Genomic DNA, 11,792 nt, shown 5'->3' on the forward strand with positions numbered 1-11,792 from the left:
TTTACATGCATATCTATACATATTTTAACCTACATAACAATATAATTATGCTTAGTTATCTGTGTTTTAGCTTTACAAGGAAACAAAGTTAATTTATTTGTCATTTTACAACACATGGTTGCACAATGAATTGGACGTTGTACCCCCTTCACGCTTTGATGTCCTTGTCTTAGCTGAATATCTATTGGCGCACATACTTGGTTTAAGGAATCAGACTCTGATTTATTTATGTTCCTTGTATTTATCTTATATATTACCGGTGGATTATTTGCTAAAAGCGTATAGGTACAGATAAAAAAAAGTTTTTTTTATGTTTGATGGTTGGCATAATAAAGAAAATGTCTGCTGGGTCCGGATTTTTTGGATTTACATCTAATAATCACCGGTACCTTAACGATATAACTCTTTGTAGCCCCAACATATAGCTGATAGATGGCGGCTGTTTTGCCATGACTGATCCAAACAGGACCAACCTCTTGGCAAACAACGTCTGGGTGTGTCTGTATAAAAATAGGGATAACGAAAACGAAAGTGTTATGCCACACAATGGCGGATCGTAAGTACCTTTTAACCAACACTCAGTAATTAATAGGCTAATTTGTGTTCTAGCGATTATCTGCAGTGAGCTTTAACCCCATGCTTAACCACTTGTGATGTATGTATGTGGTCTGTATGTTTGTATATGTATCGTTTATTTATATGAGACGTATACTAAAAGCAAATATTGATATCGAACCACAACGTAATAGGATTATTTATGTATATGCCACTATAGGGGAAATACGATGGAAAGAAGTATGAGCTCTGAGTTGTATAAACGGATTTATCAAAAGTGGCGAGAGGTAAAACTTGATATAGTTTTAGTTTCGTTTATCTTCATGGAGCTCTCTATCCACGTACAACTAGAGCGCAACCCTGTGTAGTAAAGTCGTGCTTTACACGAGTCTCTCATCGAGATTAAGTTAAATTAAAGGGCTTATTATCTTAACTTGTTTTTATCAACAATTTCCAACGTGTAGATCATGGCCGTATAGAATACAGCTTGTGATTCATTATCCTGCAGACAGACCTAATACGTTGTATTTCAATGGCTACTACTTCCACTGTCTTTTAAACAGTGTCTCAAAGTTCACCATAAAGAATATCATATGGTACTTTCATTATTTCAATCACTATTTTTCACTGAACAAATATCACTACAGCAAATGATTGCAACATGACTTCACAGCTGAGAGTTCATCAGATAGCATCTCTTTAAATATATCTTACAACAGCTCTGTGCTGACTCTTCGAATGTTCTTCCAAGGCAAACTGGGAATTATTGTCAGGAATTATTAATATGTGTTTACCAAACATGTAAACATTTGATATGTTTTTTTTGCCAGAGTCTGGTGAGCAAAGCCCTTTGGAAAGTGGATCTGACGTCAGTGATGAGTCGGACAGTGACGGAAACTCAGACGTAGAAAGTGATTCTCAGGTTTGTTGGAGTCGGCGTCTATTTTCTAATTACACACAAAGCCATGAGAAGGGATCAGTGAACCCACTTAAACCCGAACTTTACACATGTTAGGCTGCTGATGAGAGTTTTACTGCCATAACGATACAATATACAACATAACTATACATTCCTTACCGGTGATGGAAGCAATCTTCCATACGTTCATATTTCAGCTCGATGGGAAAGAGCCCTGCAAGTATTACAACGGCCGGGGCTGCAAGGAAGGTGAGAGGTGCTCTTACTTGCACGCCTGCAAGTATGCCCTGAAAGGAAGCTGTCGCCACGGGTCCAAGTGTAAGCTGTACCACCCCCGAGCTGAAAGAGAGTCCTCTGATGCGAGCAACAGGGCTTCGGACCGATCACGGGCTAGCGGTGAACCACATCTTGATTTCTAAAAGTCCTTAACTTCATTTACTTATCCTATTGCCTCTTCATGGCTCTGCACATGCCAATTGCATGTCTGTTAGTCCTGATACAGGGATCCTTCCTCTGTCGCTCTCTGTTAAGTTATTCTCCCATTTCTCCTATTTTATTTTATTTTTGAATTTTTCCTTAAATGTGTGATTTTGAGTCACTACAACCATCACTTTTCTCATTAAACATAGTCATTTGATCCATTGTTGATATAGAAATATGTTGATTAGTGTGGCTTTAATGCCGCTTAGAATTATAATAGGAATCACTGTTTGTGTTGTTCAGTGCTTAAACTTACAACATTTTCTTCTTTTTTAACCAGACCCAAAGCTTACTGATGGCCGATGCTACCAGTGGCAGCTTAATGATGGAAATGGCTGGTTGGATGTTTGTAATGATCACCTTCTGGAGGCCCAGTACTCGCTGCCCCACACCAAGAGCATTACAATCTACAACACATCATACGGGTATAAGAGCTTAAAAGAAAACACACAGCGCTTGAACATTTTTGTCCCGGCGCAGAAAACAGCTTGACGATTTATCCCTCGCTCTCCGTCTCTCTCCGTAGGGCCGTGAGTATCGATTTCAACAGGATGAAAGTGTTCAGGAAGAGTCTGACAGTCAGACGTCTGGATGATGGGAACGCGGTGTGGATCTGGTACTGCACTTTGAGTCGTAAGTGGATCAAGTATGGAAGCAAGGTGAATAGATTTAAACAAGTTGAGCTTTCTTTTTCTCCCGAGTGTGACACAGTTTGTTCATGAATATGTATATTTTTATTTCCTGTGCAGGATTCGAAGGGCAACCCCAGTCCTGTGAAGAGCTCTGACATAGAGAACAAGTACCAGAGTAACCCAGCAAGCTCTTATACTTTCACCATCGGTGCCGAAACCGTTGAGATTAAATTCAGAGGTGAGGTCACAAAACGTTCACAGAATACTTACATACTATGTTCCACGTGAAGAACATTGTTAGTTTCCTTTCAGATGCCACCTTCATTTTCTTTTCGTCGATTGTCAGAAATGCGACAGGTGACAGGACAGAGAAAGAGGAAAGTCACTCGTCGACCGCTGTACCGACAGCAGCTGGCAGGAGCTGGGTGAGTTCGGACTTTGTTTTGGCGAAAGGAGAAAGTGAACAAGCGTGTTTCTCAAATGTATCCAGAATTTTGGATTTTGTCGATTTCAGAGTTTCTCAAACAGCCTCAGCTCTCCAGAATCTTCTTCTAGGCGCCAGACCACAGTGGCAGTTTGAGGGAGACAGCGGAGCGTGGCACGAGTTCATACACAGGGTAAGTAATCCGGCTCCGTTAAGCTGAGAACACTTTGTCTTTTAAGAGAAACCGTGATGACTTGAATGGTTTCAACAGAGGGGCACTCCAACGGAATGCTCCGTAGCCAGCGACGAGATCGAGAGGAAGTACGCGCAAAACCCCAACGACAGCATGATCTTCAAAGTGAAGGGACGCTCCTACAAGCTGGACTTTAACGGTTGACTTTGTGTTTTTAAATACCGTGATCAGATAAAATAGTAGCGCTTTGTTTTACCGGTTCACTGTTTACTAGCAAGTTGTTGAATATTTTCTGGAGAGAAGTTATTAGTTACCAAATGTACAGATAATAGAGACAGTTTATTGTGTTGAGTTGCTTATTCCCAGGTGAAAGAACTGCAAATTATGATGAATTCATGGTCCTGTAAAATTCAACTTTGCAAAGAAAATACAACTCCCTCAGCTGTTCTGTAACTTCCACGAATAGTAATCCTGAAACAGGACAAAGAGCATTTATCTATTTGTTTTGTTTCTTGTATTTTGTCCCTGCAGCGATGACCCAGACCAACCTCAAGACCAACAATTCACGCAATATCAGGCGTGTGCTGGTCTGAGTACTTCAATGGGATTTCGAAGACCTCAAGAAGAAAGTCTACAATCAATTGTGCAATACCATATTTATACAATCAATCTGCATTTATGATTTGGGTGTTTGGAGCACACTTTTTATCCTTTATGGAAAATGTATTCTTGTGTTTACATCAGAATTCAAGATGAGATTAAATTAGACTGAAGGCTGTTTTTTTCTTAAAACATGGTCTCGCCACAGGGGCCACAGCTGCCACTGTGTCAAAAGGCTCTGAAGTTTACCAACTTAAACCTAAATGCTGCCTCAGACCAACTTGCGCACTGCCAAACCAGGGGGCGCTATGAGGCCGACACTATTGTAATTATACAGATATGTCATGTTACGCTCAGGCTGCCACATATCTTCACACTGCCTCTTCTGATAAAAGAGAATTCATTTGGACGCAGATTTTATGCTAATTTAAGGCCAAATTTGAGCACTATGTTTTTACGTGACACTGGTGCTTACATTATGCTGTAAAAATCTGCAATTCTTCAGTTTCATTTTTTATTTTTTGCTCAAGATTAGAAGTTCAGTCTTGGATTTTAAGCGTTATTCTGTATTTTCCTTTGAACTAATGTCATACAGATAATATAGGCTAGTGTGTAATGAAATCGGGAAATTATTGCAAATAAAAAAAACGCATTAAATATATTTGTGTGTGTGTTTTTTGAGGCAATAAGAGCTGATATTAGTACTAATCTCCATTTGTTTTGCCCTTCATCTGAATATTATATAGATGAATAATCATCAGTATAATTTCCACAGCCCTGTTATCCTGTAAACAACGTACTATGTATATGTATAGAGAGAACACAAGGCAGATAAAAAGAAACATTTTACTGTTACTGTTTACTATATAATTACAAAAAAGATCAAACTTCCTCATTAGGCTAAATGAATCATTATATAACTTGTTGACTGACAGCAGTTAGACTAAGATTGTTATACTTTACCGTAATAAATGTAAGATAAGAATAAAATCAAATCATATTGACGTAGGCTGTAGTCATTGTTCTGGTTTGGTTGCGTGAGATCTGTGCGTGAACACGCCTGGCTGCGTAAAAAAGCGAAAGTGAAACTCAAGCTTCTTGTGAAATGAAATTGTTTCTGAGTAAGAGTGAGTGAAGGAGCTTTAAAGGAGCTATGACGTTTTTATTTAATATGTTTTACGCTCACGTCACGTTTGATTAATTTGCCCTTTTCGTTATTGTTCGGCTACAAGTGTATTTTCCTTACAGCATGGTGAGTCCACTTCACGGAACCACTTTGGACTAAAGACAGAGTCTTTGTGATGTGTACAGTCTTTGTATTTGTTGCTTACAGGAACGTGGAGCGGAGGTGGGCTCCTGGCACCAGACTCCAGGTCTGTTTGACATCTTATATTCCTGCTGTATTACTCCTTTGTAACTGTCTAACTTACACTAAGTTCACAAGAAGCTAATACAACAAAAATCTAAAATTGAAGACTTATATATTAATCTAAGAAGTATGAGAGCGTGACTTCAGAAAAGATTGATGACGTGGTTACTCTTTGGACAGATTGTACATGATGTCAGTCATTAACTTCCTTATTTTTCTTATCTCTACAAACATGGAAATACATTGCCCACAGGCCAGGAAGTGCACCTGGCCCAACCTTTTTTTGTTTAGCTCCACACCTGTCGCACACAGTAAAGGAATAAAGAGTGAAACATTAAACTGGCTCATGGATTCTATAGCAGGCCATTTGTCAAAACTCTGGGTCATTAATGCCTCATAAGCTCCCATATTCTTTTGTTTTACAGTCAATGGGAAACATTATGAGTGGCAGCTGTCAAATGGACATCAGTGGCTGCCAATTGACAACGACCATGTGATCGAGACCCACTACTGCCAACCTGGAGCGAAAGGAATCACAATCAACTTTATCGATCGGTCAGTGTTTTTGTTTTTCAGTCTTTATGGACAGAAAAGGGCCGTTCAACTTTTCTTCAACGTTTGTAAATTTGCTGACAATCCCATAAAATTTGTCTCGGGGTTCAGCTATTTTATTTAGGAAGCACTTGCATTTAACCTGGAGGTAAGGTTTGACCCATGAGCCTTACAGTGAAAGTGAGCCAAATTGTATTGAGCCATTGTAAGCTCGTTGCAGCTTTTGAAACAGTATTTAGTTAATTAAGGGAATAAAAGTGTCCATTGAAACTGAGGATGGTGACAATAAATAATATTAAGAAGATGGATAACACTGATGTAGTAGTGGGATGGCTGAGTTCTGGTTTGGTGCAATTAAAACAAAATGTCACATTCAACAAAGTACATCAAACTTAATAATCATATGTGTCTCCACAGGCAGCTGTTCATAGACTTTGATAAGTTACAGACTCTAACTCCAGGTCTGGGGGTCCAGAGACTGAGCTTCCTCCCTCAGCGCCAGACGGAGGACGTAGGCTGGTACTTCAGAGATGACCAGCTGTGGCGTGAATACGGATCCCAGGTGAAGAAGATCTCGCGCATTGACCCTTAATTCGATTCTCTTGGGTTTCCCCCACTCTGAGTGTCCTTTCTCCTCCTCAGAGCTCCAGCATGGTGTCCTCGTCAATCAGCAGTGCGCACGTCGAGCGTCAGTTCACCCTGAACCCTCGGGGAACCTTCAGCTTCACACTGGGCTCGACTGGCTACTCGCTCGACTTCTCCAGTGTGTGATGTTCCTTTAAATGTTGCCCTTGTGCGCTCGTTAATTTCAATAAATGTGTCTTTATACACCTAAATATAACTGATGGTGTTTTACTCGGCAGCCATGACACAAACAAACTGCAGCACAGGCCTGCGCAGGAACGTACGAAGGCGTCCAAAATTCACTTCCAACACAGGGAGGTGAGGCTTTTCATCTGTAGGCGGCTTATTTAGGTCTAACATTTTGATTTCCTGCATTCAGTACAGGCCCATGTTTGTATGTCATGCACTCAAACAGATCAGCCTCAGTCGATTGATCTGTTAACAGCAATCTAGGAGGACTAAATATGACTTGAGACTTTTTAGCACCAAACCCCTGTATAAAAGTTCTTATTTCTCTGCAGCTTTTACTCCACCTCGGTTTCCTCCTCCCAGCTCACTGATGGAGGCTACAAGTGGGAGTTCATGGGAGACGAGGGGAGATGGACAGAATACAAAGCACATGTAAGTGGGGCATCGAACTTCAGGTAGTTGTGTCAGAAACTTGTAAACAAAACGGAAAAAAACGTCCAGAAATGTTTGTTATGGTACGTAGTAGTATGATTTTTAAAGATATTTTTCATTATATATATATCTTATTTACATGTATTTTGTGCTGATGAATAATGTCAGGGAGTCAGCAGTGGTACCTGGTGGTGAAATTGAAAGCACTTTGAGCGCGCCTTCCTCTGTAAAGTGGACTTATCTGTGCCGATTTCTATTTCTGTGTAGATCTGTTCATTTGACAGCGCTGCCATTGAGGGACAATACCAGCTGAATCCACAAGGCCAGCTGCACTACAAGACCAAGAGACACTCGTACACGCTGGATTTTTCAAGTAACTGACACACACACACACACACACACACACACACACACACACACACACACAGCTAAGAAAGCCATTCCTCTGCTCAAACATAACAGCAGTGTAAATCACTATTAAAACCTCTGTGTACACTGGTTTATCATAGGAATGTGTCAAGTCAATGACAGGATCGGGACTTCAAGAGCAGTGAGGAGGACTGCTGACTCTGGGAGTCAACAGAACAACAGGTCAGGAGAAACCTTTCACCGTGAGACTGAAAGAATCCCTTAAAACACGGATTAATCCTTAATGTATCCCTGAAAACATCCCAAACATCTTCATTGAATCGAATTGAAGCTAGACTAACGTTACATCTATTCTTGTCTGTTCTTCAGTTCGGGCACGCTGCCACGATGGCAATTTCAAGATGTCGGTGGACTTTGGAAAGATTATTCCGAAGGAAGCAGAAATTCCAGTCAGGACATCGAGCTCCAGTACCAACAGAACCCGTCAGGCACCATGAAGTTCACCACCAAGCACTTCAGCTATGAGCTGGACTTCTCAGGTGAGCTGGAAACATCTGCATCTACAAACATCTGTATCCCAGACTGGTGGTGATGTTACAGTAATGGATTTACTTCAAATCCATCTTTTGCAGCCATGACTCAGATGAACCTGTCCACAACCACCACCAGAGCAGTGCGACGACTCAACCAGTGACTGTGGGACGACCGACGTGGGTTGAAGGTCGGAGGTCAACTTCATGTTGATCCTCACAATTGCCTCAGTGCCTGCATCAGGTCGTCTCTCAAAGTGGAATGATTCACTACTGTTTTACACAAGTTATTTAAACATATATATATATATATATATATATATATATAAAAACAACTTTAGCACTTTTGATAAGATACCTCTCTTAACTTAACTTTGATGTATTTAATACTGCTTACTCATTAAATGTAAATCTTGAAATGTTGGCTCATGTAATCTGTTCTTTTCTAAATTAAAGTTACAGACACTAAACTGTCCGTCGTGTTCTAAAGCCATCGCACAAATAACGACCACCCTCAGAGTATTAGATTGTGTACTTTCCTTTATATGTACAGGTTTTCATTGAACCACCTCAGAGACCAGCACCTCAACACGTAACACAAGGGCCACACTACACATACAGCCACAGTGGTATACAAACAATCTTGGGGGGGGGTTCTGCCAGGATATGTGAAACACGCTTTTTAAAAAAGAAACTGCACTCTCCAGCTGAAAAAGCTCCAGTCGCAGAAACTTGTCGCCTTGTGAGTCAAAAACCGGGGAATAGAACCCGTGGAGTCCAGTTCACCAGTAACGCTGCCATGCGGCTGGACAGAGCTCACCTTGTATAGGTGGCACTATTACACAACAACTACAGTCGATCCAATAACAGACGATACACTTCAGCATGTTAACAATCAGTCAGCAGAAACAGTGTGACCAACAACCCGACAATGGTGCGATCCTCGTTTTCGAATGAGTAAACGTTAATGTTCATTTTTAGAACATGTGACAGACCCGTGTGATTATTGTAGGTCGGTGGAGATGAAGCAAAAAGGACACGTCGACGCCTGAACAACCAGTAAGGATTATTGCACACGACTCATCTAAGGCCTCTTCGCCGTCATCACGAGGACATTAACAAAAGGCCCTCACAGAGCAATCCATCTTTAAATAACTATATATATTTACACTTCATAATCAGATGTCGCCAGCACGGGGTCCTCGGGACAGCTGAAAGGTGCTGAAATGAAAATATACTGTGAGAATCTTCATCATTGTACAAATTGGTCAACAGAAATGGTGCACAGGAGCAAATCCAGCTGGATGTGTGAAATAAAAAACGTCACGGAATCATTGTTGGAAAAAAGAGATGCTGAAAATTCAAACTTTAGATTTTTTTTTTTTCGTGGTCAAGTTCAGTAACATGCAACATAAATCTGAGAAGCTAATGCCGGACGGCTGATTAAAAGTATTAATATTTGAGTAACAGATGAGATGCCCGTCTCGTCCTACACATGTACCCGCGTAAGGCACCGTAGCCTAAGCGTGCTCCTTCGTTCATCGCCTTGTTAGGACACTGATGTAAAAGCTACTTCACACATCTTCTCCCACTATAACACACTGATAAATCATTCATACTGCATTCACAGAAATTGATACAATTGATTTTTTGTTGCCAAAAAAGATGAAATGGTCGTCAACACACTGAGACCGGACTAAGCTAACCCTTCCCTTTTCAACATTTGATGTCAAATTAAAGAACAAAAAAAAAAAAAAAAAGAGCAAGCTCTGCAGCCTTGGAACCTGATGATGAAAGAATAAAATTAAAAAAAAGATACCCAGACTGCATCGTCAGACCAATTTGTGTTCACAAAGATGGAGGTGTTGTGGTGCTGCAGTGGAAGCATGGAGACTCTCGACACCCCCTTTCAGATCCACGGAGGAGCCTCCTGGATGCAGATCAGTGACTGCAGGCTCGTCAGCGCTACACTTCAAGCTGCCTCCCACTGGGCTCAGACTTTTGTTTTTTACGCCAACTCTCTGATCCCTTTAGACATGCAGCAAATCCTAAAAATAGTCTGGAGAGGCAATGCAGACACAGAAGCTGAGCAGATGTGAAGCCATGTTGTTCCTTCTTGTTCTGCCCACCTTGAGGAGTGATTCTGATGGTTCAGGAAGTGGAATCCACTCGATCGTTCAGGATATGAACACAAAACCTTCCTGAATAATGGGATTAATCTCAACCCACGACATGTGGACATTCCCAAGAATGTCAAGTACAAAATAGTAGGAAACCTTCAGCATTTAAAGAGCACAGCACAGAGGAAGAAGTTCCCGCCTCAACCTTTTTGTCTGGTCAAGTAGAAATGGAATTCAGGTGCAGGTTAATACGCCAGCTGAAAGTGAGTGAGAGTCAGAATTTATACCAGGTCATATTAAAAATACAGACAGCAAAACCCTCGGAAGGATCGGGAATCTTCACATTCAACCAGTGTCCTGGTCTGAGGATTCAAGGCTCTTCTGTCCAAAGTTATTAAAAGAATATACTGAACCTGGCATCTTTTCTTTTTTAATTTAGCCGAACAAGTCTTTGAGATCATTGTTGACGGATGCACTATGTTTAATTCCACTTTGGTTCAGACTAGCGGCAGCAGCCGGTTGAGAAAAGTTCTGCGGGCTGAAAAAAGGGTTTGCTTGCATCCCGAACCCGCTGGGCGCTCCTCCCATTCCCGCCGGCGCGCCCTGCATCTGAGTCTGAGCGTTCTGGGCTGAACCGAACTGATTGAGCCAAGGGGTGCCAGGTGCCGCCTTTGGACCCATTTGGTTGAGGGTGACTTTGGTCTGGCTGGGAGAGAAAAGACTATCCAAGGCAGACAAGTCGGGGGCTTTATTTGTCTGCCCGGTGGGTCCTTGACTCTGCGTGAGGGCTCCAAAGTTTGGGGTGCTGGTGGTGGTGGCCATCCCGCCGTAGAGGCCGGGGCCCGTGGGCCGCATGCCCATCCCCATGCCTCCTGTCTGAAAGCCCATGGGTGGGTTGAATCCGTTGGACACCGGGGCGCCCATTGAGCCCATCATGGGGCTGGAGGAGGGGAAGGTGGAGATGGTGGTGCCCTGCACCGGCGCTGGTCGTGCAGCGTTGGCTAAGGACATGCTGTTTAGAGATGTCATGCTGTTGAGCAGGCTGCTCGTCAGATCCTTAGTCTGCAACAGAAACACGGGATGAGATTTATCCACCTAGCCGGAGTCGATTGAGCACGTGTTTGTGTACACAGCGGCTTACAGGCGTTACCTTTGTGTTGGTGGTGTTGGCTGGTTTGATACTCTGTGGTGCTAGTGGCTGCTGGTTCCTCAGTTTGGCTGCCTGCTCCTGCTCCTTAGCCAATCGCTGCTTCTCCTCTAGAGTCAGGGACATCTAGGGAGGAGCAAAGAGAGAGAGAGAGAGGGAGAGAGAGAGACCATGAACAGATTGTCCATAAAGCATGTAGTCCAAAGGTGAAGATTTGAGTAACTGAGGTGTGACATTGTTTCCATACTCTATTAGGCTGTGGGGCTGCTGCTGCTGCAGATCCAATCTCCTTCCCATTAACCCTTGTGCTGCCAAAGATATCATCAATCTGAAAGAAAGAAACTTCCAAATAGAATCACTGCAGCACAGAGAGATTAATCCATTCCAATTTCTACGGTAAAATATGTATTTTTTTTTTTTTTTGTTGTTGTTGTTTTTTTTTTTTTTTTTTAAATCACACAGCACTGTAAATATACCCATGCTGTCATACAATCGACCTCTCACCTGGTTGCCACTGCTGGGTGGGTTTGTGGTGTTCTCTGATTGGCTCCCTGGGTTTGAGATGTTTATACTCCTGTTAGAAGACACACAACGAACAAAAATCAGAAAGTGAAAAGGAATTTGAATAGAGCCATTTACAAGCCTTGTTAGTTCCAT

At 42.0% G+C, this 11,792-nt stretch overlaps 2 protein-coding genes across 2 annotated transcripts in view; one reads left to right on the forward strand and one right to left on the reverse strand.

Moving 5' to 3' along the window:
• The first annotated feature begins 476 nt into the window (after positions 1-476).
• Positions 477-8,142, forward strand: LOC116390048 (uncharacterized). Its single transcript, XM_031859289.1, is given in 21 exon segments — positions 477-556; positions 1,386-1,575; positions 1,578-1,870; positions 2,235-2,379; positions 2,481-2,613; positions 2,704-2,824; positions 2,933-3,011; positions 3,101-3,203; positions 3,282-3,402; positions 3,735-3,790; positions 5,005-5,055; positions 5,137-5,176; positions 5,598-5,727; positions 6,142-6,286; positions 6,367-6,487; positions 6,588-6,666; positions 6,870-6,969; positions 7,237-7,342; positions 7,479-7,560; positions 7,708-7,877; positions 7,971-8,142. Coding segments are annotated over 21 exon segments (2,337 nt in total). The 5' UTR covers positions 477-546; the 3' UTR covers positions 8,033-8,142.
• A 248-nt stretch (positions 8,143-8,390) lies between these two features.
• LOC116389984 (SCY1-like protein 2) overlaps positions 8,391-11,792 on the reverse strand; it is a 4,550-nt gene continuing 1,148 nt past the window's right edge. The window contains exons 5-8 of the mRNA XM_031859173.1: positions 11,640-11,709; positions 11,383-11,463; positions 11,139-11,261; positions 8,391-11,050 (exon numbers count right to left, since the gene is read on the reverse strand). Coding sequence (XP_031715033.1) covers positions 10,424-11,050; positions 11,139-11,261; positions 11,383-11,463; positions 11,640-11,709 — 901 coding nt within the window. The 3' untranslated portion in view covers positions 8,391-10,423. The remainder of the gene's footprint in view (positions 11,051-11,138; positions 11,262-11,382; positions 11,464-11,639; positions 11,710-11,792) is intronic.

This window comes from Anarrhichthys ocellatus, unplaced genomic scaffold (assembly GCF_004355925.1).
Source record: "Anarrhichthys ocellatus isolate YVR2014 unplaced genomic scaffold, GSC_Weel_1.0 scaffold21, whole genome shotgun sequence".
Lineage (NCBI taxonomy): Eukaryota > Metazoa > Chordata > Actinopteri > Perciformes > Anarhichadidae > Anarrhichthys > Anarrhichthys ocellatus.